Raw genomic sequence first — 27,059 nt, 5'->3', positions numbered from 1 at the left:
AGACGGACGTCTCTAAACGTCGATTATACGAAAGCCCAAACTCATAGAAAGTCAATAGGCTATCTGAAAATGACGTCAAGGTAGTTAAAGGGAGGTAGGAGGTGCTCGTTTTCTTTCTTTTTTTCCCTCAGCTGTGCATCCGTACATTTCTATCGTGAATGTTTGTATAATTTTTACCGTTTTTTAATTTAGTTATTTTTCTATGTTCTTGCTTTTAAATTAAAAGATTTTTATTTATTTTTCAAGATTATATAAAAAAAATTATGCTACACCGTAAGTTTTACATTCATGCAAGCAAGTAAAATATTAGAATATTACATATAAAAAGTATGCGATACCTGTAATCTAAAAAAAGTAGAAATATTTTTTGCTATTATGATTTTTTTTGTGTGAAAATATTAAATAAACAATGCTTAATTCAATGATAATATCAATACTTCGAGAATTAATTTTTCTTTGAGTTATATCAAATTCATTAATATGGACTTTAGGGAAATTTTTCGTAATGTTCCTGTAAAAATTAAATAATTGTTTTTAAAATGTTACAATTTACGATGCTTTATTTTCATAAAAAAAGTAAAAACAAATTCATGCATTTTTTTTACTACTGAAAACCATAACTTTAGTAAAAGTATTTTTTGTTTAAACAAAATAATATATTTCAACTAAGATTTATATAAAAATAATGAATTCATTATATTTCGTGATCATTATTTGATAAATACAGAAAATTTCATAAAAATTGGTTAATTTCCTGATTTTTGGTGAATTTTTAAGTAAAGAGAGGGGTCAAAATGTTTATACATTTTGAGCATCGGCATTCATTTTGCACATAACTAATTATCATTTACAATACACGCCAGACCAGTGTCCTTCTACTAAATCACCAAAACATCTGAAAGATACGTGCTAGGCATTACCTCCAACAATATTGTACATAAAAGAAAAAAAGGAAAAAAAAAAACAATTTATATTCCTTGATGAAAATTCTGTTATGGGTCGAAATTGTGAGAAATTCTGCAGAAATAAGCAGGCTCCTCATTGGTCGGTTTGACCGCCCACGATTAATTGTTGTTATTAACTGCAGAGTTGTATTTTGGCGCTATTTTTATGTTTCAGGTCGCACCAGTTTTCAAAAGGACAACAAATCGAATGGACGTTAAAACTCATCTCCTTAACCAAGGCATGGAGCCTCAAACCGTTTTTTTTTCTTTGAGACGTATTAATGCCCTAACATAGGGCGAAATGTTATTATCATTTGCAAACACCTATGCTCTTATGTCGGGCAAAATATATTCTTCGTACACTGTTGTGCTCTACGATTTGATTGACGTTCATTATTACATATATAATGTCTCTCCAGGACGATTTTAAGGTCTACATTGTGACTCCCCCTATGTCCGCCATTCGGACGGTTATTTACAGTGAAATCCATGATGACTACCGGAGTCACAGCATTCATCCTTGGAAGGCATCATTCAACTCATCGACTTGTTGCAACTATTCTTTGAACAGCGTGAAGTCTTGAATCCTGCAAACGTGAAGATAAACCATGAACTACTACCCATACGGGTGTTACCAGCTCTATTTCAGCAGAAAGCTACTCTAACTTAACTTCTAAATCTGACCCCCAAGATCGCCATGGGCATGGAATATGTGCCTATATTAAAGATAGCTTTCCATGTGGGAGGGACATCTCCAGGGAAGATCCTAACTTACCCTATATGTGCTTCCGGGTTGCTTTAGCTCACACTACTGCATTTATATTTACTCTCTATCGCCCCCACAACAGCGGAGTTACTATCTTTCAAAGCATATCTGAGAAAATTGACCAAGTCCTTTCTACTTATCCTTCAGCTAACATTCACGTATGTGGAGACTTCAATGTTCACAACGTCGAATGGTTGACCCACTCAAACAAGACCGATGATGAGGGGAGGTTCTGTCATGATTTCTCCATTGCCTATGACCTCACTCAGATTGTTCAGGAACCTACCCGTGTGCCCGATAATGACGGCCAGTATGCGAGCCTACTAGACCTTTTTCTCACAACTTGCCCTGAACTATGTTCAGTTTCTGTTCTGTCGCCTCTTGGATCTTCCGACCACTCTGTTGTATCAATTTATATAAAAATGAAATGTAATAAGTCCCCAGACGTACCTCTTCATCGTACAGTATATCGATACACTAAGGCTGACTGGGATAGCTTCCGTACATTTATATCTGATCTACCTCTGCATTCCATGTTTAAAAAGGATGTGTCCTCTATAGTATTAGACCTAACTGAATGGTTAATTGTAGGTATTGACCATTTCATACCCTCTAAAAAGTTTCAGCAAAAACCTAACAGCCAGCCATGGTTCTCTCCAGAATGTGCTGCTGCCATTGCACACAGAAATCACTTTTTCCACTGCTTCAAACGTAATAGATGTATGGAAACTAAAGCCGTTTTCAGGACTGCCAGCAACCATTGTAAGAAAGTAATAAGGAACGCAAGAGTGTTGTATGCTCAATCTGTTAAGTCCAAAGTAGCTGAGCAGCGGCTTGGTTCCCACCAGTTTTGGCAAATAGCAAACAGAATCCTGAACAGAAGCGTGTGCTCCATCCCAACTATTATCAATGGACCTGAGGTAATCTCGTCAGCATCAGACAAAGCCAAACTCTTTGTCAAGAACTTTGCAGCTAATTCTACCCTTTGCGACCAAGACCGCCAACCCCCAATATTTCCTCCTGTATCAGAAAACACGCTATGTGATATACGTATATCTGTACGTGATGTTGCAAAGCTAATCAAAAACCTTGATTCGAGTAAAGCAACTGGCCCTGATGGTATTCCAATTATAGTACTCAAAAAACTTCAACCTGAATTAGCGCCCATACTTACAAAACTGTTTAAACGTTGTCTTAAGGAGAATAGTTTCCCATCTCCCTGGAAAATCTCATCAGTATGCCCTGTATTTAAGAATTCAGGTGATCGCTCATCCCCCTCTCAGTACAGGCCAATAAGTCTCCTGTGCGTCATGAGTAAGTTGCTAGAATCTGTGTTAAATACAGAAGTAATCAAACATCTCAACAAAAATAACCTTCTTAGTGACACTCAATATGGTTTCCGTTCTGCTAGATCTACAGCAGATGTCCTTACAGTTATATCGCATAGGATTAGCAAATCTCTCGACGGTGGCAATCTTTCTAGGGCAATTGCTCTTGACATATCTAAGGCCTTTGATAGGGTATGGCATAAAGGTTTACTTCATAAGATCGCTAGCTATGGTATAGCTGGAAAAGTCTTCTCAATTATTAAATCATTTCTTTCTGATAGGTTCATAAGAGTAGTAGTTGAGGGGCAAAAATCAGAAGCTCACAGTATTAATGCCGGTGTCCCTCAGGGATCCATCCTGGGCCCAACTCTTTTCCTGATCTACATTAATGATCTTCCAAATCATATCCTTACATTATTTGTAGACATTTATGCTGACGACACTACCATTTATGGTACCACATCTAAGACAGTAAACGACCAAGTTCTCTCCAATTCTCTCTCCTCTGATCTTGAGCACGTAGTACAATGGGGAAAGGAGTGGCTGGTTACTTTTAATGCATCTAAAACCAAGCTTCTCTCTTAACATCATCAACATTCTAATTCACATTTGTCATCAATTGAAATGAATGGCTCTCGTCTTCAGGAGGCCTCAAGTTTTGACAAGCTTCTGGGCTTGACCATTACTCCTGATCTTAAATGGAACACATATATCAAATCTGTTGCCAAGGCCGATGGAAAAATGGTGGGATCTTTCTATCGATCCAGTAGATATCTCACTGCTGATACTATTCTCTACCTATATAAGAGCCAGGTACGTCCAAGGATGGAATACTGTTGCCACATCTGGGCAGGAGCTGCTAGAAAGGACTTGTCCTGCCTTGATAGAGTTCAAAATAGACTTCGTAGCCTCGTAGGAGAGGTCCTTTTCTCCTCCTTGCAACCTCTATCTCACAGAAGAGATGTTGCGAGTTTGTCTCTGATGTATCGTTATTTTCATGGAAAGTGTTCAACTGAGCTTCAATCTATGGTCCCCCCTCGCCAAACTTTCACAAGAAACACTCGTCTAGCTGTAAACACTATCAATAATTTCCCCCACTCTTTATCTGTGCCTAAACCTAAACGTAGATTCCATGAATAAAGCTTCTTTCTTAGAACTGCACGCCTGTGGAATTGTCTTCCGTTTTCCTGCTTTCCGGCTGACTACAATATGGTTGTGTTCAAGTCTAAAGTAAATAAGTTCTTGATGAGCCGTTCCATATAAGTTATTAAATTTACCAAATTTTCATTACTAATGATTACTATATTGACAAATTTCTACTGTATACTCTTTAACCCTTATCCTTGAGTGGCCTCTGGGCCTTGATAATGTGGTGATACCTTTGTAAAAAAAAAAAAAAAAAAAAAAAAAAAAAAAAAGCTAAAGATGGCACATCTTTTGCAATTGGGTCTTTTTACTTTAATAAAATTTGCGTTGCAGTTTAAGGTGAACCTGTTGTGATTTCTGATTGCTTTCTTTCATTCTGCCAAGGGCCGAGGTGGGATAATATCTCACAAAATATCGAATTTGATTTTAATAAAATAATATATTTGTTTATAAAAAATTTTTTACATTCCTGCACTTGTTTCATCTTTAAACAATTCAACTTTAATATATATAATATATGTGTGTGTGTGTGTGTGTGTGTGTGTGTGTGTGTAGATATATATATATATATATATATATATATATATATATATATATATATATATATATATATATATATATATATATATACAGTGATGATCATATTTATTGGCACGGTAAAATAAAAGTTAAATTTTGTCTAATAAATTCTAAAAAAGGGATTAAATTAAAGAAAATAACAAAGTATATTATGTATTTTTAACTGGCCTTTCCGATGCAGCAATCGGATTTTAGAAAAAATAAATAACAAAGGAACAACAAACATAATTGCAAAAAACCCTTGTTCAAAATTATTGGCACGGCTTTGTTTTTCTTTTAGTATCAGTATAATATCAATCAATTTCCGGTTTACGTGCTTTCTGAACTTTTTTATAGCCATATTATGCTTGTTTAACGCTAATTCAGTGAATAATTTTTTTCAGATAATTTTTAGATAGCGATTTATTTAAACTATTATAAGTGACTAAATTATAATTTTCAATCGCCATGGTTAAAACTAAGGAACACAGCGAAGACGTCAGGAAGCTTGTTGTAGCATGCCATACCAATGGGGAGGGCTATGATAAGATTTCAAAGAAGCTAAACCTTCCCAAATCCACTGTTAGAGCCATAATAAACAAGTTCAAATCGCAAGGCCACGTTATGAGTTTAGAGGGTAGAGGGAGAAAAAGGATTCTTTCCCCAAGAGATGAACGGAAAATTGTTCGACAAGTAAAACAAAACCCAAGGATCTCTGTTGGGGAGATTGTTGATGAACAGAGCACCTCTGGAGTGAATGTATCTCGACATACAGTTGGTAGAGTTTTGAAGAGAGCTGGTTTAAAAGCATGTCGTCCGAGAAAGACTCCCTTATTGAAGCCTATGCACCTGAAAGCAAGGCTAGCCTTTGCAAAACGTCATATTGATAAAGATGTTGCATTCTGGAAACGTGTTCTATGGACTGACGAAACGAAAATAGTTATTTGGCCATAATAAAGTGTCTTATATTTACAGAAAATCTGGCGAAGCTTTCCTGCCTAAGAACATCATACCCACAGTGAAGCATGGTGGAGGCAGTTTGATGTTTTGGGGATCCTTTGCTGCCTCTGGACCAGGGCGACTTGTTAAGGTCACAGGTAGCATAAAAAAGGAAGATTATGTTAAAATATTGGATGAAAACCTGAAAGACTCTGCTAAAGAGCTCTCACTTGGTCGTCGTTGGTGGTTCATGCAAGATAATGACCCAAAGCATTCGGCTAAACTGACTAAGAAATGGCTTGAGGACAATCATATTAATGTTTTGGAGTGGCCATCACAAAGCCCAGACCTTAATCCAATTGAAAATTTATGGAGAACATTAAAATTGAGGGTAATGCAAAGGAAGCCTAAGAATCTTATTCAATTGGAGGATTATTGTCAGGAAGAGTGGGCTAAAATTACTACTGAAGAGTGCAACAACTTGGTTGTAAACTATGAAAAGCGACTGAGGAAGGTAATCAAGGCCAAAGGCTATACAATTGATTATTAAATAAATCGTGCCAATAATTTTGAACAAGGGTTTTTTGCAATTATGTTTGTTGTTCCTTTGTTATTTATTTTTTCTAAAATCCGATTGCTGCATCGGAAAGGCCAGTTAAAAATACATAATATACTTTGTTATTTTCTTTAATTTAATCCCTTTTTTAGAATTTATTAGACAAAATTTAACTTTTATTTTACCGTGCCAATAAATATGATCATCACTGTGTATATATATATATATATATATATATATATATATATATATATATATATATATATATATATATATATATATATATATATATGTATACGCTAGCCATTTGGCTAGATGATTTCCTGTGGAGATGAAATATGGATGCCTCTGGTGTAGTTTAATTGTCGGAAATATATTTGCATACTTTACTACTAAGCTCTACTCGTGGATTGACCATTGTTGAAGTCAATGCTGAAAATCTATACACAATATATCACCTTATAATATTATATGAGTTTATTTGATTTAATAAAAAATTATTTATCAGGTGTGCATGTACACACACACACACACATAAACACACACACATCAACACATGCTTCAAAGTGACCACACAGTGAATTCATAAAAATGTGAAAACTGGTTAAAATCACAGCAAAGAGAAAAGGATTTAAAGTGAAAGTGATTATTAACTGCAAGTGAATTAAAAGTCTGCAAACTAACAATTAGCTGCCTAGTGTTTGACTATGTTACTGTCGAACAGTTATCCTCATCTTTATTATTATTGCCACAATATGTGTTGTTATAGTCTGCAGGGAAACAATACCATTAGAATGTGTTCCACGGATGGGAAGTTCTTGGAAAGAAGTTCAGTTTATGTAATCAAACAAATACATGGGTAAACCTAAATTAATTAAATTAATGAATTACTTGCATAACTCAATACAAATCATTTCTCTATCCTATAACATCCTCCTGATACAGTGTACAAATCTATGGTCCCTCCTACTTGCCAAACTTTAACAAAAAAACTCAACTAACTACAACCGCTATCAATTTCCCCCACTCTATATCTGTGCCTAAATCTAAATGCAGTTTCCATGAACACAGCTTCTTTTCTAGAACTGCCTGCCTGTGGAACACTGTTTCACTGGCCTGCTTCCTCGCCGATTATAATATGGTAGCTTTCAAGTCCAATGTAAACAAGTTTTTATTGGGCTGTCCTGTTAAATAATCAAATTCTACCTAATTTACACCATTAAAGATTACTACACTATCATGTTACATTCATTAACCCTTATCCTTGAGTGGCTATTGGGCCTTGATAACTGGTGACTTCCTTGTAAAAAAAAAGACAAAAAAATGTTGTCTGCATTGCGACTGACATTGGCGTCCATTCTTTGAGGAATAACACAAAACACATGTTATTTTGCAAGGTATTCACCTTGACATCTATTACGAGCAGTCGAAATGTTGCGGCAATAACAACCAAGATGAGAATTCTAGTACGATTGCAAAGAATTTGAATTATGATTCTCCAGCTCAAAAAATCAGGCAGCAAACGGTTCTCACGGGTGAAGAAGTTCCTGATAAATTTTCAGCTTTTTCAACATTCTCATTTTGGCTTGAAATTGTAATCACTGAAGATTCCTGACAAAATACAATCAAAACTTGCAGACAAAAAAAAAATCATACTCTTACATTTAAATGAATAAATGTGAAAATTTTTCATATTATTTGGATTCTTTGGACAATTTCTCATCTTGAATGATAAGTCGGTAGTAACAAATAGTAATATATATATATATATATATATATATATATATATATATATATATATATATATATTCAAACACATCTGATTGAATACGACAAAAGTTATTCTTTTTCTGATCTTTCTGGATATCTTTTCCATTCGCTGGCATGTTATATAAAATGGCACCCAAAAGTTGTCGTTCAGCCATATTCTTCTCAAACGCTTTCTATCAGTGCGTTCGATTATCATCAGGACTTTTGAGCGCCATTTTATATAACATACCAGTTGAAATTAAAAAGACCGCTTGGTGAATGAAAAAGATATCCAGGAAGATCGGAAAAAAGAATAACTCTGTCATGTTCAATCAGACGTGCTTGAATAATGACTTGCTGGCAAAATATACAAATATATATATATATATATATATATATATATATATATATATATATATATATATATATAGTGTTATAATGGAATAAATCCAGAGGAAATCCGGGTATGAGAGCTCAATGTGGTAAACAGAGCAATAAGATAAAAATTATAACACGGAAATTACATAATTGTCGATGCAATAATTTATTTCAACCTTATGGTATTTTCAAGCATCTAAATCAGACAATTACATTTTTGATACTGAAAAAGAAAAGAAAAATCGTGCTTCGACCCTCAAAAAAAAAAAACCAAAGGTGGTGGTAGTAGCAATCCACTTAATACATTTATAGAGAGGGTGGTAGGGATTTAAAAAAATAAAAATTAAAAATTAAAAATAACAAATAAAAAAATTAGATTAGACACTTATAAGCGGCAGCTCGATGTAACCATAGATACACACACACACACACACACACACACTCACACACACACACACGCAACACATACACATACACACACACACGCCTCTAAGATGTACGTTCTGACATGTAAATGCCTTGACACGCGTTTACTAACCTAGGAAGGGGGGGGGCGAAAGTATACGGATATATAGTGAAAGAAATAGAACAGCGCGTAATGGAAAAAAAAGAAGAAAAAAAGAGGAAGAAAAGAAGAGGATACAGTGATTGAGTCATGGAAAGTAGGTCTATTAAAAGATAAATAAATTAATAAAAAATATAACTAAAAAAATAAATAAATAAAAATAAGAAAATAAAAATAAAAAGAATATTATATATAAAGTTTTAAAACTATCTGTATGTTATTATGTAAAAATTAATATTATCTTATAATTCATTTAAATATTTTATGTAATATAATACTATGAATTTAAAAATTGAGTCTATATATTTAATATTTTATATATTTTCATGTAAATAATTTTATTGGTGATTATAGCGGTCGTTGTAATTAATATTTCAATTCTTAATTGATTAAGAAGTGGGAAAATGTAATATTGATCGCCCCCAATTCGATAGGACGTATCTAGTTTCGGTTAATATATACTTTTATTCCCTCCGTACAACAAAATTATTCTCATGCACGCATAAAGAAATAAGTAAAATAATTAAATTTTTGTGTTGATTTGTATCAAATCTAATAATATCTAGTTTTAGTATTTGGTCTTTTTGACTTAACTCAGTTTAATAACCAATGTATTATCTGCAGAGAAAAATTATTATCTTAAGGCTATCTCATTTATTTATAAGTAATTTGGACAAGCCAGGTACTTCGGGGAAAATATATATATATATATATATATATATATATATATATATATATATATATATATATATATATATATATATATATATACATATATATATATATATATATATATATATATGCCTAGCTTAGATTTCGGACAACAAATCGTAAAGTAGTTATTATCGAGTATATACCGGACAACACTATAATTGCCGGTGGGGTGGGGTAGGATTGTTTATCGTAATTAATCTAGTGGTGTTAGATTCGGTGTCTTTACCATTATAGAATTCTCTGTTCGTCGGATCTAGAGTTATTGGTTATTTTAAATTTACATTTATGTCTACATCTGGCCATCAGATCATCTCGTTTGTTTAGGAGATTACTGTGTTGGTACTTCAGGATTCTTATTTTTTCCTCAAGGCATAAACTGCATCTCTGCCTAAAGCCGTTTGGAACGTCCGAATGACATAGGATTGACCATGAAATCACTGGGGATCGATTCTCATTTTTTAATAACCACCATTGTTTAGCTAACTCGGTTTTATTCTTAAGTTCTGGGTTATTGAAAGAATGTTTGTGGTCATAAAAACGTTGTTTCCAGCTTCCGGCGGAGATACCGAAGTAAACTTTTTTGTCCCTGTTATTATCTTCTGGGTGGATAGTGGCCTTATAAACCACGCACTCAACTTTACAATTACCGTCCAGTGGGCAGTTATTTTTCACTTGGCAGTTACATTTGTCTACTGTCGCCTTATTTCTATTAGAGTTGTTTAATATTTTATTATTATGAGTGCTAATTATTCTGTCCATGTTTTTAGTGCACGAGTAACTTATTTTAATTGTTTTTCTATTAAATATCTTCCTAAGTGGATTATTTATGGTAAAATGTTTATCTATTAGGTTCAAAAATACTTTCCCTATGTTTATGTTGGATAGTTGACAGTAAGGGGGATTAAACCATATTATTTTCCGGCCTCTGTTCTTAGATTTATTTTTGTTTTTATTTTCCTTCTTAATATATGTGAGTTTTTCACTGTATCCGCTTATCTCTAGTGCTCTATTGTATAATTTTTTATTTGCTTCAAAAATTTCTTTGTTAGCCGAAAGTTTATTAATCCTAGTGTTAATCGTTTTAGGTATTTGTTTAATTATGCAACTTGGATGGTTAGATCTAGTATTAATATAGGAAGGTGTGTTATTATCTTTATTGAACGGCTTGTATATCCCCTTTCTTAAGTCTAGAGTTATGTCTAGATAATTAACTTCTTTACAATTTGGGGTAATATCTATTTTAAATCCTAGGTATTTGAAGGCTCTTACTAATTTTTTATGTATTTTCGATACCATGGGGCCGTCACTATTAGGGATAACAATTAGTCCATCATCCCTGTATAATCCCACTAAGTTAGGCTCTATGATTCTGCTAATAGTGTACATTATAAATATGCCCACTAGGTCGGCAATCTGGGCTGAGTCAAAAGCCCCCATCGGGACGTCAAACTCGTTGTTATTCGATTTGATCCATGTTTCCTGATTGTTTAAAAGGATGGATCTGCGACAAGCCATAATCAGTTTTACCTGATTATCGGATACATCCACGAAATTCCTAGCATAATTGATGCTGTTCATGAGTAATTCCTTGGAAATTGAGGGATAGAAATCCATGATATCGAATTGGATGAAACAAGCATTTCTCTTCGGAGGGAATAAAAGTATATATTAACCGAAACTAGATACGTCCTATCGAATTGGGGGCGATCAATATTACATTTTCCCACTTCTTAATCAATTAAGAATTGAAATATTAATTACAACGACCGCTATAATCACCAATAAAATTATTTACATGAAAATATATAAAATATTAAATATATAGACTCAATTTTTAAATTCATAGTATTATATTACATAAAATATTTAAATGAATTATAAGATAATATTAATTTTTACATAATAACATACAGATAGTTTTAAAACTTTATATATAATATTCTTTTTATTTTTATTTTCTTATTTTTATTTATTTATTTTTTTAGTTATATTTTTTATTAATTTATTTATCTTTTAATAGACCTACTTTCCATGACTCAATCACTGTATCCTCTTCTTTTCTTCCTCTTTTTTTCTTCTTTTTTTCCATTACGCGCTGTTCTATTTCTTTCACTATATATCCGTATACTTTCGCCCCCCCCTTCCTAGGTTAGTAAACGCGTGTCAAGGCATTTACATGTCAGAACGTACATCTTAGAGGCGTGTGTGTGTGTATGTGTATGTGTTGCGTGTGTGTGTGTGTGAGTGTGTGTGTGTGTGTGTGTGTGTGTATCTATGGTTACACCGAGCTGCCGCTTATAAGTGTCTAATCTAATTTTTTTATTTGTTATTTTTAATTTTTAATTTTTATTTTTTTAAATCCCTACCACCCTCTCTATAAATGTATTAAGTGGATTGCTACTACCACCACCTTTGGTTTTTTTTTTTTGAGGGTCGAAGCACGATTTTTCTTTTCTTTTTCAGTATCAAAAATGTAATTGTCTGATTTAGATGCTTGAAAATACCATAAGGTTGAAATAAATTATTGCATCGACAATTATGTAATTTCCGTGTTATAATTTTTATATATATATATATATATATATATATATATATATATATATATACATATATATATATATATATATATATATATATATACATATACATATATATATATATATATATATATATATATATATATATATATATATATATGTGTGTATTGTTTTAACAAAATCAAGACATCAATGAATAGATTGATAACAACAAATAGTGTATTTCATTTTTAGTTACAATTGTTTCAAGACTATTCGGACAAATTGAAACATTATGTCATTTGAAAATTTTCAGAAGGACAGCTTTTCGTCAGACATATAGAATAAAAACACTTTAACAATGGACAGAATGAAGTCCATTTTCCTAATGTGGAAAAAAACATGGGAAAATATTTTACCTGCATCTCATCCTTCCAAAGTATTTTTAAAATATTTATATATTTAAGTATTTTCGTATCTCTATTTAAAAAAAAAAAAAAAGGTTTTCAATCGAATTATCATCCAACGTTACAACTAATTACCTATGTTCACTTAATATGTTTTACTAAGACTATCGTTGAAAGGGAGGTAACTCAATATGTTCGATATTTTAATGTTTTCGTAGAGTTCGAAGTTTGGCACATTCCTAATATGCATTTACGATTTATTTATTAATTACACAAAAACCAATTAAATCTAGGCTAACCTATTCAAATTATAAGTTTATAATGCATATCTTAATCGTAATACTGATTTTATTACCAAAGATTTAGCCTACGTTTTCCATCCAGCCATAATTTTCTGAGGTTATATATGGCTTTAATTCAAATAATATCAATTCAGGGATTAAGTTCTTACATATTTATTTTATAATAGCATATATGCTATTAATAAGTATTCTAATTAATATATTATTTAGCTCCACATACGTTTTACTCCAATGAAAGTGGAGATCCACCTTGGTTTTTGGTTTTTACATTTAGTCTTTTAGAACAAGAATATTATTTAATAAGCTAGGATTTTTCAAGTTTTACTGATCTAAAAACAGTATCAATTAATCCACATTCTTTAATTACTAATATTGCTTTGGTTCATCTATTTCATCATCAATATAATTAAAATTGTGTTTCTAGTTTTGAAACAATATTGCTAATCTTTGTTAAGCTTTTGTATATATCTAAATGTCTTATCCAATGATCCATTGTCTAGTGTAGAATATTAGATTCCAGATTTGCTTGCTAAATTTGAATCATTTATCACATCTAATTTACTCCATTTTTAGCTATTTAACTCCATTTTAACTCTAGCCTTACACTCAAGAACCTTTTCTTTTTTTTTTCATATATATATATATCTTTTCCTATATATATATATATATATATATATATATATATATATATATATATATATATATATATATATATATATATCAGGTTGACAAAAAAGTCCTTGCGGTTTTTAATTTTAAATTCAGATGAACATATCTTGGCTCAAACAAAAAATTATTGATCAAAATAAGCACCGTCAGAATCAATAAACTTTTGCCAACACAAAACAAGTGTATTTATGCCAGTCCATAGGTTAGATGTCTGGAGAGTATGGTGGATGAGGCAGAGTTTCATAACCCAATTCGTTCAACTTCTGCAGGGTCGGTTTAGCAATGCATATTCGAGCATTGTCATGGAAGAGAATTGGGCCTTCTCTGTTGACTAATGCTAGGTGTTGTTGTCAAAGTTTCTGATGCATTTAATCCATTTGGAACTTGGAAGTCATTGGAAGCCTTTCAATGACATGAGCCATCATCTCATTAACATAGAGAAGACCGAGGTAATGTACCAACCTGCTCTGGGAAAAAGATATGTTGAGCCCAAGATCTCAATTCATGGCACCAACCTAAAAGCTGTTGACGAGTTCACTTACTTGGGCAGTACCCTTTCAAAGGCAGTACACATAGATGATGAAGTCAACCACAGAATAGCCAAGGCTAGCACTGTCTTTAGATGTCTCTGATCCACTGTGGGAGCACAGAGGAATTCGGCTGCAAACCAAACTTCAAGTATACCGAGCTGTAATTTTTATCATCCTAATGTATGCTTGCAAAACCTGGACCATATATGCAAGACACACCAAGAAACTGAACTATTTCCACAGGACATGCCTTCGTAGATTGTTGAAAATCAAATAACAAGACAAGATACCAGATAGAGGTCTTAGCTCGGTCAAACCTCTTGTCAAAACACACATGTTCCAACAGTGTCAGGTTTGTTGGGCAAGTCATATATGTTACATGTCAGATTCAAGACTCCCAAAACAGCTTCCTTACTGAAAGCTGTCCAAAGGAAAAAGAGCTGCAGGAGAACAACGTAAACGATTAAAGGAGAGTCTGAAGGTCTCCCTCAAGCAGTTTAGTTTGTTATTCTAACTCATGGGAAAAACAACAAGAGAGATGTTCTTGACATATCACAAGTCACAAAGGGGCTGCAATTTCTGAATCTGCATGCATTGAAGAACTCGAGAGGAAACTGTAATAGAAATCATCACTCTCGCAAACGACCTTGTGTTTGTTTAGCCTGTAAAATGCCAGCAGAAAACGTAGAAAAGAAAAGACAAGCATAATTTTGTAGATCGCTCATTGGTTAACGTATGCCATTAATTTGCATATGTGCACAATTGGTAACTGTTAAAAGGGACGAATTCTAAAGCATGAGAGTTGAGTTTTTTGTTGGACAGCTTAGAACGAGAACGAACGGTGGAAGATAATATCGAATACACGAGGATTTATTACAAGTCGAGGAAAGAAAGGAAAAAAGACTTTTGTGCGTTGTATCGAAAAGAGGATGGTTTAAAACTGCCAGTTGTTGTTGTTGTTGTTGTTGTTCCTCTCATTTTATAGAAACATACCATTAGAAAAGACAGAGTAGTTAGAATCATCCCACAGGTGTCCCACACGTAAGAGATACTTCAGAGCTCGAATCGGTTTGACAAGCCATCTCCAGACTCATGGCACAATTGCATGATCATCGTCATCTTCACAAGCGATGGACAAAAATATATATCTATAATATAAAGCTGAATGTCTGTGTGTGTGTGTGTGTGTGTGGGTGTGTGTGTGTGTGTGTGTGTGTGTGTGTGTGTGTGTGTGTGTGTGTGTGTGGTCACGAATACGCTTCTATACGGTTGATTATTTTTAAAAACTGATTACATATAATGATAGAAGATGTATCGAGACACAGGAATGGGTATGTTTGATCTTGCAGAACGGTGGTTAATTAAAATTGTGGGGTCTGCGTTCATGCCTGGTCCACAAAGTATGGAAATAAAAAATTAAAAAAAAACGTTTACAAGTGTTTTTGATATAGATGTACAAAAGAATACTTTCATAAGTATGTTTTAACTAAATTTGGGATGGTATAATAAAATTGTGAGGTCAGCGTTCGCGCCTGGTCTCCATAAAATGGAAATAGGCACAAACTTTTATAAGGACTTTTCATATATATATACGTAAGTATACTTTGATAATTATGTTTCAGTATGAAGAAATGTGGTATAATAAAATTATGGGGTGTTCGTTCGCACCTGAACTCCATAGAATGAAAATATGTCACAAAGTTTAACAAGGTTTTTTTAATATAGATCCACAGAATATTGTGATAAGTGTTTCAGTGTGAACCGGTATGGTATAATAAATTATGGGGTTTATCTATTTTATTTTTACTTTCATCATATTTTACTTTGGTTTTGATACCCCCGAATCCAAAGCTATCTCTTTACAACCCTTCCTTTTCATAACCTATCATACTTTCATAAATCAGAGTCCATTTTCTGTAGACTGTTTTTGAACCCAGTCAACGACGGGTACTTTTGCTAGTATATATATGTGTGTGTGTGTGTGTGTGTGTGTGTGTGTGTGTGTGTGTGTGTGTGTATATATATATATATATATATATATATATATATATATATATATATATATATATATATAGTAATAATATATATTAATAAATAGTTATATATAATGATAAGTAGTAAGATTGAATATCTAGAAAACAAAATAGGTTTAAGGCTCCTAAAATTCATAGTAAAATTTTAGTGGATAAAATACTTGGTGATATTCAGTTATAAAGTTACAATTTTCTGGACATTGAAGCCTCCATCATCTTTGCAGGCGACACTCAAAATACAATTGTGAATTAGGAATAAGAGCATATTTCTCCGATGGATTAAATAAAATAAAGAATTCCCTATGAAATTCTATGCAGATTTTCAAGTTGGACAGAAAAGATTCCCAAAGAAGGTCAGAGTTGCATCAGTTGAAACGTTTTCAAAATAATACTCAAGGTGAAAACAGTAGTCCGAAGAATCCAAATAATATGAATAATGAATCCTAATCTAAAAAAATTCAAAAGTAAATTATTTTTTTATATATCGCTTTTATATTACCATCAAAACAGCTGTTATTTAATAAAATATAATATTTTGAAACACTCTATAGATAGCAGCTTCCTGAAATTAAGATACACCAAACATTCATGTTCTAATTTTGGTATTTCCCGTTGCAAAACTGAATCATGATCTGCAAGCCTAAAACGAAAACAGCAATTTCCTTCTACAAAAGCAACTAAAGCAAGCACCATAGATAAATGCATGAAAATATAAAGAACTTGAAGCCTAAAAACTTTTACAAGATGACGGTGTCTCCATTAACCCGAGAAGGGTTGATATATCGTAAAATAAAACGAACATATGAGAAATCTATTGACAAACGATCCAAAGACATTTGAATGCTTGATTAACATAACTATTTTCTTAATGTTTATAATAACTTAATATTTTTGTTATGCATTTGTAATTTTATCATGCCATTTTGTCTATATGTATATGCAATAATTTTGTCGATATTAACTGCAATTAATTTCTATGGTTTAAAAATTAAAAGATGCATAACTTTCTCATAACAAAGCTCCCTAAAATTCTTACGGGCAGGCAAAGGCGAGAAGAAAAAAAAGAAAAAGCTGATAGCTGTCTTATTAGCTCTCTCTCTCTCTCTCTCTCTCTCTCTCTCTCTCTCTCTCTCTCTCTCTCTCCCTCTCTCTCTCTCTCTGTTAATGATGCTGTATTTTTCTCAAGCGAATTGATTTCTTCTTTCTTTAGATCTCATTTATAAAAATCAATCCAGACAAGGCATGAAGCCGTTTGATGTAAGTAGCTAACAAGAACGGAAAATGATTGTCATAGATGCCTATTGACCTTAGTTTTGAAAAGACCAACGTCAATTTACAGAAAATATTTATTTATATTTATTTATTAATAATATTTAGTCAATAATAATATTTAGTCAAAAATAATAATTAGTCAATAATAATAATTCTTTAATAATAATATTTATTCAATAATAATATTTATTTAATAATAATAAATATGATAATATTTAGGCAATAATAAAACCCATTCAATAGTAATATTTAGTCAATAATAATATTTACTCAATAATAATTATTCAATATTATTTAGTCAATAATAATATTTAGTCAATAATAGTAATTATTTCATAATATTTAATCAATAATAATATTTATATTATAATAATATTCAGTCAATAATAATAGTTAGTCAATAATAATATTTATTCAATGAGAATATTTATTCAATAAGAATATTTATTTAACAATCATATTTATTTGAAAATAATATTTATTTTATAATAATATTTATTCAATAATAATATTTATTTAATAATAATATTTGTTTAATAATAAAAATATTTATTTAATAATAATATTTATTTTTCTAATATTATTTATTCAACAATAATATTTAATCAATAATAATATTTATTTAATAATAATATTTATTAAATAATAATAATACGTATTTAATTATAATATTTATTCAATAATGATATTTATTTAATAACAATATTTATTCAATAATAATATTTATTTGATAATAATATTTATTTAATAATAATATTTACTTAATGATAATATTTAATCAATAATAATATTTATTTAATAATATTATTTATTTAATAATAATATTTATTTAATAATAATATTTATTTAATAATAATATTTATACAATAATAATAATTACTTAACAATAACATTTATTTGATAACAATATTTATTTAATAAAAATATTTATTTAATAATAATATTTATTTGATAATAATATTTATTCAATAATATTTATTTAATAATATTTATTTAATAATAATATTTATTTAATAAAAATATTTATTTAATAATAATATTTATTTAATAATAATATTTATTCAATAATATTTATTTAATAATATTTATTTATTAATAATATTTATTCAATAATAATATTTATTCAATAATAATATTTATTCAATAATAATAATTCTTTAATAATATTTATTCAATAATAATATTTATTTAATAATAATATTTATTTAATAATAATATTTATGTAATAATAATATTTATTTAATAATAATATTCAGTCAATAATAATATCTAGTCAATAATATTTATGCAATGAGAATATTTATTCAATAATAATATTTAGTCAATAATAATATTTATTCAATACTAATTGAATAAATAATAATATTTAGTCAATACTAATATTCAGACAATAATAATATTTATTCAATGAGAATATTTATTTAATAATAATATTTATTTCAGAGAAATCAATTAGTATTAACATTACTTAGATGTTCGTCTATTTATACAAATAAATGCGAAGATTTTTGTCTTGTGTTTACAATAAAACTATGACTGAAATGTTTATGATTGAACATTTTTGTTGCAAGTTTTTCAAGTAGCAAACTTTGCAAAGTGATTGCGACCTTGCAAAGCATGCCATACTTCAAATAAACGCTTATTTAACTGTATATAACAGTATACTTTAGTATACATAATAAAATATTAAACAGAACAGCACAATATCTACTTCAATGTATTACTCGAATCTATACAACATATATATATGATATCATATGTTTAGTATCAATGTTATAATCTTAAGTTTATTCCTAAATTTTAAAGAAAATAACAAATTCAATTACCTCTTCCTTTTTTTCCAGAAACGGACATATCTGTTGCGCTTGTTCAGCTGAACAGACTTCGTGTGTCGCATAACCACTGACTACGTATGCATCATAGCCAGCTCCTAAAAGAAGTGAGCATAGTAATATGCTGTATTCAAAGCAATTTCCCTTTTGCCGTTTCAAAACTGTGGCTGGAGAAAGAATTTGTTCGGGCTGGAAAGAAATAGACGAAACAACAAAAGCATAATTGAAATTACAGACATTTACTCAATAAATGTAAAATGGCCGAATGCATAGGACTGTAGTAATTAACACGTGCAAAATTAAAAAAAAAAAAAAAAGGCAGAACAAGACAAGCACAAGTTATCTCACTCTAAAATCACTACTACTTGAGTAAGTATGAGTTGTTTCCCCTTGGAATTACAACTACTTGAAAAAATAAATCATGAAAATTGTTTCCCTATGTGATCACTACCACTTTTTTTTTAACAACGGAGTAACCACTTAACAAGGTGCGAAGGCCACTCGAGGATAAGAGTTAATAAGCCTATGGTAGTCATTAAGCCAACAGCATAGCAATGGTTAGTAATGGGAAGTTGCCATAATTTGATTATTTAAAGGACAACTCAGCAAGAACTTGTTTACATTGGACTTGAAGATGACTATATTGTAGTCAGCTGGACAGCAGGCCAATGGAACAGAGCTCCACAGGCAAAGAAGCTTTGTTTATGGAATCCACGTTTAGACTTAGATATGCATCGTAGCCAGCCCCTAGTAATATGCTGTATTCAAAGTAATTTCCTTTCTGCCATTTCAAAACTGTGGCCGGAGACAAAAGCTGTTTGGACTGGAAAGAAACGGACAAAACAAAGAACAATAAATAGGCAACAGAACAAATTAACAAATCTAATATATAAATCTCACTATGTGTGTGTGTGTGTGTGTGTGTGTGTGTGTGTGTGTGTGTGTGTGTGTGTGTGTCTCCGTTTTTCAAATTGTATCTCCTCCTAGATGGATGATCGTTGGATGGCGTGCAATAGCTCAAAATATTGCCTTTTTGGTGCAGAATTTTATTAGGAGCATTTAATGGATAAAAATAATTGCTAAGGGCTTCAAAAAAGGGTTCAACCTTGAAAGCAATAGCACCTTGACGAGCGTAGCACAATGGCGTCATTGTGCGCATACGTACATCGAGTAAAAGAGAAATATATGTATTAAGATATTTCACAACGCTATTGAAGCTGTTGTCCCTTATGTGCAATGGGTAGCGTGACTGATTACTAGCGCAAGTGTTGCGGTTTCGATCTCCAGCAGCTCCTTTTTTTTTTACATTCCGATATTCTTGATTTTTAAAAATTATGTAATAAATGCACAAAAACACTTTTATTTTAAAAAATACAGAATGTTTTTGATTGACATAACGAAAATGTCATATTCAAAATGTATATGATATATTAGCTTATTTGTTATGTTCCAAAAATCACATAAATAGATCAAGTAATGGCATTTGTATTGGATCTGCTCCTAAACTAATTAACCGATCATTAAGAATATTAAATATGTGTATATGTTTATATATTTCTATATCTTGGATTCACCCCTAAACTAATTAACAGATCATTATGAATTTTAAATATGTTTATTTTTTTATATATTTTCATGCATTGGATACACTCCTAAACTAATTAACCGATCATTATGAATTTAAATTATACATATATGCTTATATATTTCTATGTATTTACTCCTAAACTAATTAACCGATCATTATGAATGATTAGTATATGTATATACTTATATATTTGTATGTATTGGATTCACTCCTAAACTAATTAACTGATCATTATAAATTTAATGTATTATATGTGTATTTATATTTGTATAGTCATATTCCAAAAATCACATACAATGATCAGTTTTGAATGTATTTATGTGTACAGGAAATTCTATCAAAGTAATAAGGAACTTGTGTAGTATAGTACTCATGAAAAAACAAAGAAAATCTTACCTGTGACATACATGAAAGTTATTAAAACCGAAAATCAAGTTTAATATTCAAGTAGTACGACTTACATATGAGAAATAAGGTGCTTCTTTACTATAGCATCCAGATAACAAAACAAACAAATTCTTACCCCTGACATACAGAAAATGTAACACAACAGAAAATTACATAAAGGAAATCTTACCCGTGAAGTACATAAAAATAATCCAAGCCGAAAATTATGTAATATATTCGAGTAGTATGACACGTATATAAGAAATAAGGTGCTTCTTTAATATAGCACTCTATTATAAAAACAAACACTCACCTCTGACATACGGAAAAGTTCGCACAACAGAAAACTATGTAAAATCATCGGGTAGTTTCATCTATATATTAGAAATAAGGTACTTGTACATTATCCTACCCAAGAAATAAGGTGCTTGTGTAGTATAGTACTCATATGAAATACAAATCCAATCCTACCTGTGAACGGCATAAAAGTCATTAAAACCGAAAATCACATTATATAATCGAATAGCATAACTTTTAAATGAGAAATAAGAGGTGCTTCTTCACTATAGCAATAGATGAAATAACAAACAAATTCTTACTCTAGACGCACAGAAAATTTAGCACAACAGAAAATTACTTAAAAGTATCGAGTTCGTTCATTTTTAAATTAGAAAAAATGGTACTTCTACAGTATCCTACCCAGGAAATAAGGTACTTATACAATGAAGTACCCATATGAAAAACAAAGAAATTCTTATCTGTGACGTACATATAAGTTATCAAAATCGAAAATCATGTAATATATTCGAGTAGTAAAATATTTATATAAAGAATCTGGTGCTTCTTCACTATAGCACTCTCATGTAAAAACAAACACACTCTTACCTGTGACATACCAAAAATTTAGCACAACATAAACTTATTTAAATAATTTAAAATATGTGTTTAACATAACCCGCCCTAGCTAAGGAAATTTTTTACCACATACGTGCTGTAGATGTCCTGTCCAATGAAGGCACAATTATTCCATACATATGTTGTGTAATACTCGTCCTAGGGTAGATAAAATATTCCTTTGATGGCAAATGATACACAGACATCAAAAATTCCTTTATCCTAAGAATAACAGGTATGTTCAAAATTTTTCTCATTGTCTTATACGGTCCCGAGCAACGCCAGGTGGCCTTGCTAGTTTACTATAAATACACTTAACTAATCCTAGACAACTACTACAACAACAACCACTCCTGACGACAATCGAGATCACCGATCGAAAGCGTTTGAGCAAATGGCAAAAAACCTATGACTTGATGTCATAATATACAACTTGCCAGCCGAAATAAAAAAAAGATTGCCAGAGTGAATTACTCGCAAAATCGGAAAAAATGAAATATATATATATATATATATATATATATATATATATATATATATATATATATTCCAGGTAGAGAGATATCAAAAAACAAAAAGTAATTGAATTTCAACAAAGACCGTTGATAGTGCTCAATCAAAGAAAGCAAACTACATTTTTTTTTTATTGTTCATGTAAATTACAGTTATATCTCGCTACGATCATTTTATTTTATGTTATTCGAAGAAAGGAAGTTAAAAAGATATATTTAGTGAAAAATTAGAGAGAATAATAATGGGGAAGTATAACAAAAATGCACAGGGGGGGGGGGCATGAATTCACGAAATCAAATTTTACTAAATTAAAATTTGATTTTTGTAATTAATTTTAAATTTATAAATCTTTTAACCTCGCTCTATGCCAGTCATGGCAAAGTATATCTCCTCAAAAATTAAAAATGGTCTTGAACCATTTTTGATTTTTGATTTTCCTTGCCTGATGAGATCTATTATGATCGAAACGGTTTGCACATCGTAGCAACATGACTGTATTTACATAAAGAATGATACAAAAGTGTGTGTATATATATATATATATATATATATATATATTAAATTTATTTATACAAACATTAATGGCTACATATGTGCATACATGTTTCTGTAATCACCCGCATTGGGGGATTACGTCTTCAGGCCAAGAATTACCGTCGAAAACCCTTTTTTTCGATGGTAATTCTTGGCCTGAAGACGTAATCCCCCCAATGCGGGTGATTACAGAAACATGTATGCACATGTGTAGCCATTAATGTTTGTATAAATAAATTTAATATACCTGCTCTGTTCACTCATTGAGCACTCTTTGGTGGACACATGTTGTTTCATTGGATGTACTTCTAGGAAACTAAACTCTACTGGCTATATATATATATATATATATATATATATATATATATATATATATATATATCTGTAAAAGTGAGAATGTGTGTGAGGATACTTCTAAACCTATATACTTAACGACTTTTGGATCTGCCGACTTGGAATTTTGTACATAGGGCATTCAGATATGTCGAAAACTTTTTAATCGGTTGTCATCCGGAAAAAGGGGTTGCTAAGGGATCAAAATTTTAAAATTTTTACTCGAGGATTATCAGATTTATATCTGCTTGTCAACTGTTTCACGACTACGCATACATGTATCGTTCACATTATGTTAAGAATAAGTAGATTTGAAAACACCGTTTGAATATGTGTCAAACTGGCCTAATGGTTATTGTCTTTGACTCACTGACTTTAGGTTTTGGTTTCGATCTCAGCTCGAGTATTTGTTTTTACTTACAAGAAGTGAACTGTTTAGAAAAGCATAATACTCGCATGCACATGTCTTAGTTTCTTTTTACTTCATCTTTTTTTAAGGAATTAACGTTACGTTTAATACCGGGCAACACTTCTTCTAGTATATATATATATATATATATATATATATATATATATATATATATATATATATATATATATATATATATAGTCTAAAGAAGCTTTGAATAAAAAAATGCAAAAATAAAAATAAAGAATGCAGTTTAAATTCCCGGACGGAAAAAAAAATTTTTTAACTTTAACCTATCGCAAACTTAGCACCTACATAATCCAACTTTAAAAATGTTTATAATGACAAAAGAGAATTCATTTATATAAGGAAGAAAAAAAAAGCCTTTACTGAAACTATTAAATAGAAAGACTTCGCATTTGCATAAGCCGATTTCGCAAAAGTCTTCAATTTTAAAACAGAATTTAACTACATGAGGATGGAAAGAGAAAACCTTAACTAAAATTTTGTAAATAGAAAACGGAGATCATCAGCTACTTACTATGTAGCTGTTTCTGAGATTTAAAAACAGGACAGCTGTTTAATACATGGCTCTCCAGTGGATAATACCACTTCCCCAATAATAAAAAAATGTAAAATAATACGGTTACTATTTCTAATATATGAAAAAAATAAATGAATTAAATAATAAAATCGAAAAAGAAAAACTATTAATATGTAAGTTTAGGATTACAAGATCCATTCTGCGACATCTTAACTAGCATAATAATAATATGAGAATAAAAATACATAAAAGCTTAAGTACCTTAAGGCAAATATATATATATATATATATATATATATATATATATATATATATATATATATATATATATATATATATATATATATGGATGTATAGCATGTCCCAAAAGAAGCTGATGGTTAAAAACAATTCATAACTTTCTTAATTTTTTATATTTTTCTTTTATTTTTTTCAGAACCCCTAGAGTAACCCTTTCAAGGTCATCATGAGTCGTTACACTACCGAGGAGCGGATATTTATCGTAGAGTCGTATTTTCAGTTGAATGAGTCAATATCAGAAACTCAAAGAGAATTTCCACGAAACTTCAACACAAGAAATTCCCCTACTCCCAATGCAATAAAAGCTATAGTGGCTCGATTTCATGAGCAAGGGTCTGTATGTGACCTCCCTAAATCTGGTAGACCCAGTATGGCAAGAAGTGATGAGAATCGTCAGAGATTAGCAGAGAGTGTGGCCGACGATCCATCCACATCAGTAAGAAGGAGATCAAGTCAAATTGGGGTCTCTCGATCATCTCTTCACAGAATGCTTTATGAAGAGGGTAAATTTCCATACAAAATTCAATTGGTGCAAGAGCTTCAGCCAAACGATCCGGAAAAAAGGCTGGAACACGCCATGCAATTTAAAGATTTGGCCAAGGGAGATCCAAACTTTCTCAAAAAACTCATTATGTCCGATTAAGCCTATTTTCATCTGAATGGGATCATAAATACGCAAAATTGCAGGATTTGGGGATTAGAGGAGAAAATTAGGGCCATAAGTCCTGAAACATTAAGTGATGTGCTGGACCATGCCCTGCAGAGAGCACAAGAGTGTGAAAATGAAAATGGTGGACATTTGAGTAATATCATTTTTAAAATTAGACCGTGTGAAAAATATACCATAGTAAAATGAATGTAAATAAAATTAGAATAAGTAGATTATGATATCTTACTATATCTAAAACAAATTAGGAAGAGACTGATCTACCTACATATGAAAATTGGTATTGAAAATATAGGGGAAGTTAATCAAATTTAAAATTCGTCAGCTTCTTTTGGGACATCCTGTATATATATATATATATATATATATATATATATATATATATATATATATATATATATATATATATAAATGCATATATATATATATATATAAATGCATATATATCTACATATATATGCATACATACATATATACCCTAACTACATATGATTAAAAAAGTATCTACGTCCAATCACTTTTCCTATAATCTTCCCGATAGTATAGATGCGAAGAGGCACACCTATATTAAACACTTACCTCATACCCTACCATGACAGACTATCTTCATTTTGTAGTATCAGCTTTCTATCGCATAGATCACTGTAGTTCTCCCATTTTCCTCCCCCAACAGTTTCAATATATTACCCTTTTCCTCTCATGCCCAATTATTTTGCTCCTAATGTAGCTATCGCTATACATCACATCCCTAATAATAGCATCTCTTCTCTTCTGATGAGAAGCATTAGGCTTTGAAATATTATGATATAAAGAGTTTTTTATGATACTAATTGATGTAAAATCTATATCGAATAAACGAATAAATCTATATGGATTAGTATACATTTTTATATTGTTGTTTACTTATTTCTTCATATTTTATTTTAGAAATTTGTTAAGCTTTGCATTATCCCGATAAGTTTCCTCTTAAAGAATCGATCTTATTTTTTTAACTCCCCTATAGCCGCATAGATGAGTTGTGATACAACGAAACAGTACTGTAGATGAAAATATATATATATATATATATATATATATATATATATATATATATATATAAACTAAAAAATAGACTCGATCACACCTCTTTCTTATCGTTTTCTACCTAACAAACAACTTAATTAAGATTAATAAATTAAATCAAACATATAAATAAAAATAAAAATAAAATAAAATAAATTATTAATACAAAAACAACTGAAAAAAAAAGTCTCTTTAACAACAACAAAAATACTCCTAATGGCGATCACGGATTGAAATGGCTGACAAAAAATCACTTGGTTACATAATACACAATTTACCACTGGAAACCAAAAGAAACGCTCAAGTCGAGAAAATTAATAGGAAAATCAAGAAAAAAACTTTGCTGTATTCAGCCACACGTCTTGAAAATGACTTGTTGCCTGAATATATGCACACACACACATACACGCACGCACATACATTCACACTTACCACTTAAAACCATTACACTATTATAGGTACATAGATGACATCTTTCTCATTTGGCCACATGGCGAAGAGGCATTGATGGACTTCTATCAATATATAAACAGCTGTCACAACAGCATAAATTTAACGACAGAACACTCCACCACACAAATCTCATTTTTAGACGTTTCACATCACCACATCACTCTACACAAA

General features: G+C 30.8%; 1 protein-coding gene across 2 annotated transcripts in view; it reads right to left on the bottom strand.

Annotated features, from left to right (window-relative positions):
- Window positions 1-27,059, bottom strand: part of LOC145256436 (dynein regulatory complex subunit 7-like) — a 284,758-nt gene that overhangs the window by 225,230 nt on the left and 32,469 nt on the right. For both annotated transcript variants that reach the window (XM_080115340.1, XM_080115341.1), the window contains exon 4: window positions 19,199-19,393. In XM_080115340.1, the coding sequence (XP_079971466.1) occupies window positions 19,199-19,393 (195 nt within the window). The remainder of the gene's footprint in view (window positions 1-19,198; window positions 19,394-27,059) is intronic.

This window comes from Euprymna scolopes, chromosome 32, assembly GCF_053919585.1.
Source record: "Euprymna scolopes isolate OS-2025 chromosome 32, ASM5391958v1, whole genome shotgun sequence".
Lineage (NCBI taxonomy): Eukaryota > Metazoa > Mollusca > Cephalopoda > Sepiida > Sepiolidae > Euprymna > Euprymna scolopes.
Note: the sequence above shows the minus strand (reverse complement) of the source record. Positions and strands in the feature narration are given on the sequence as shown.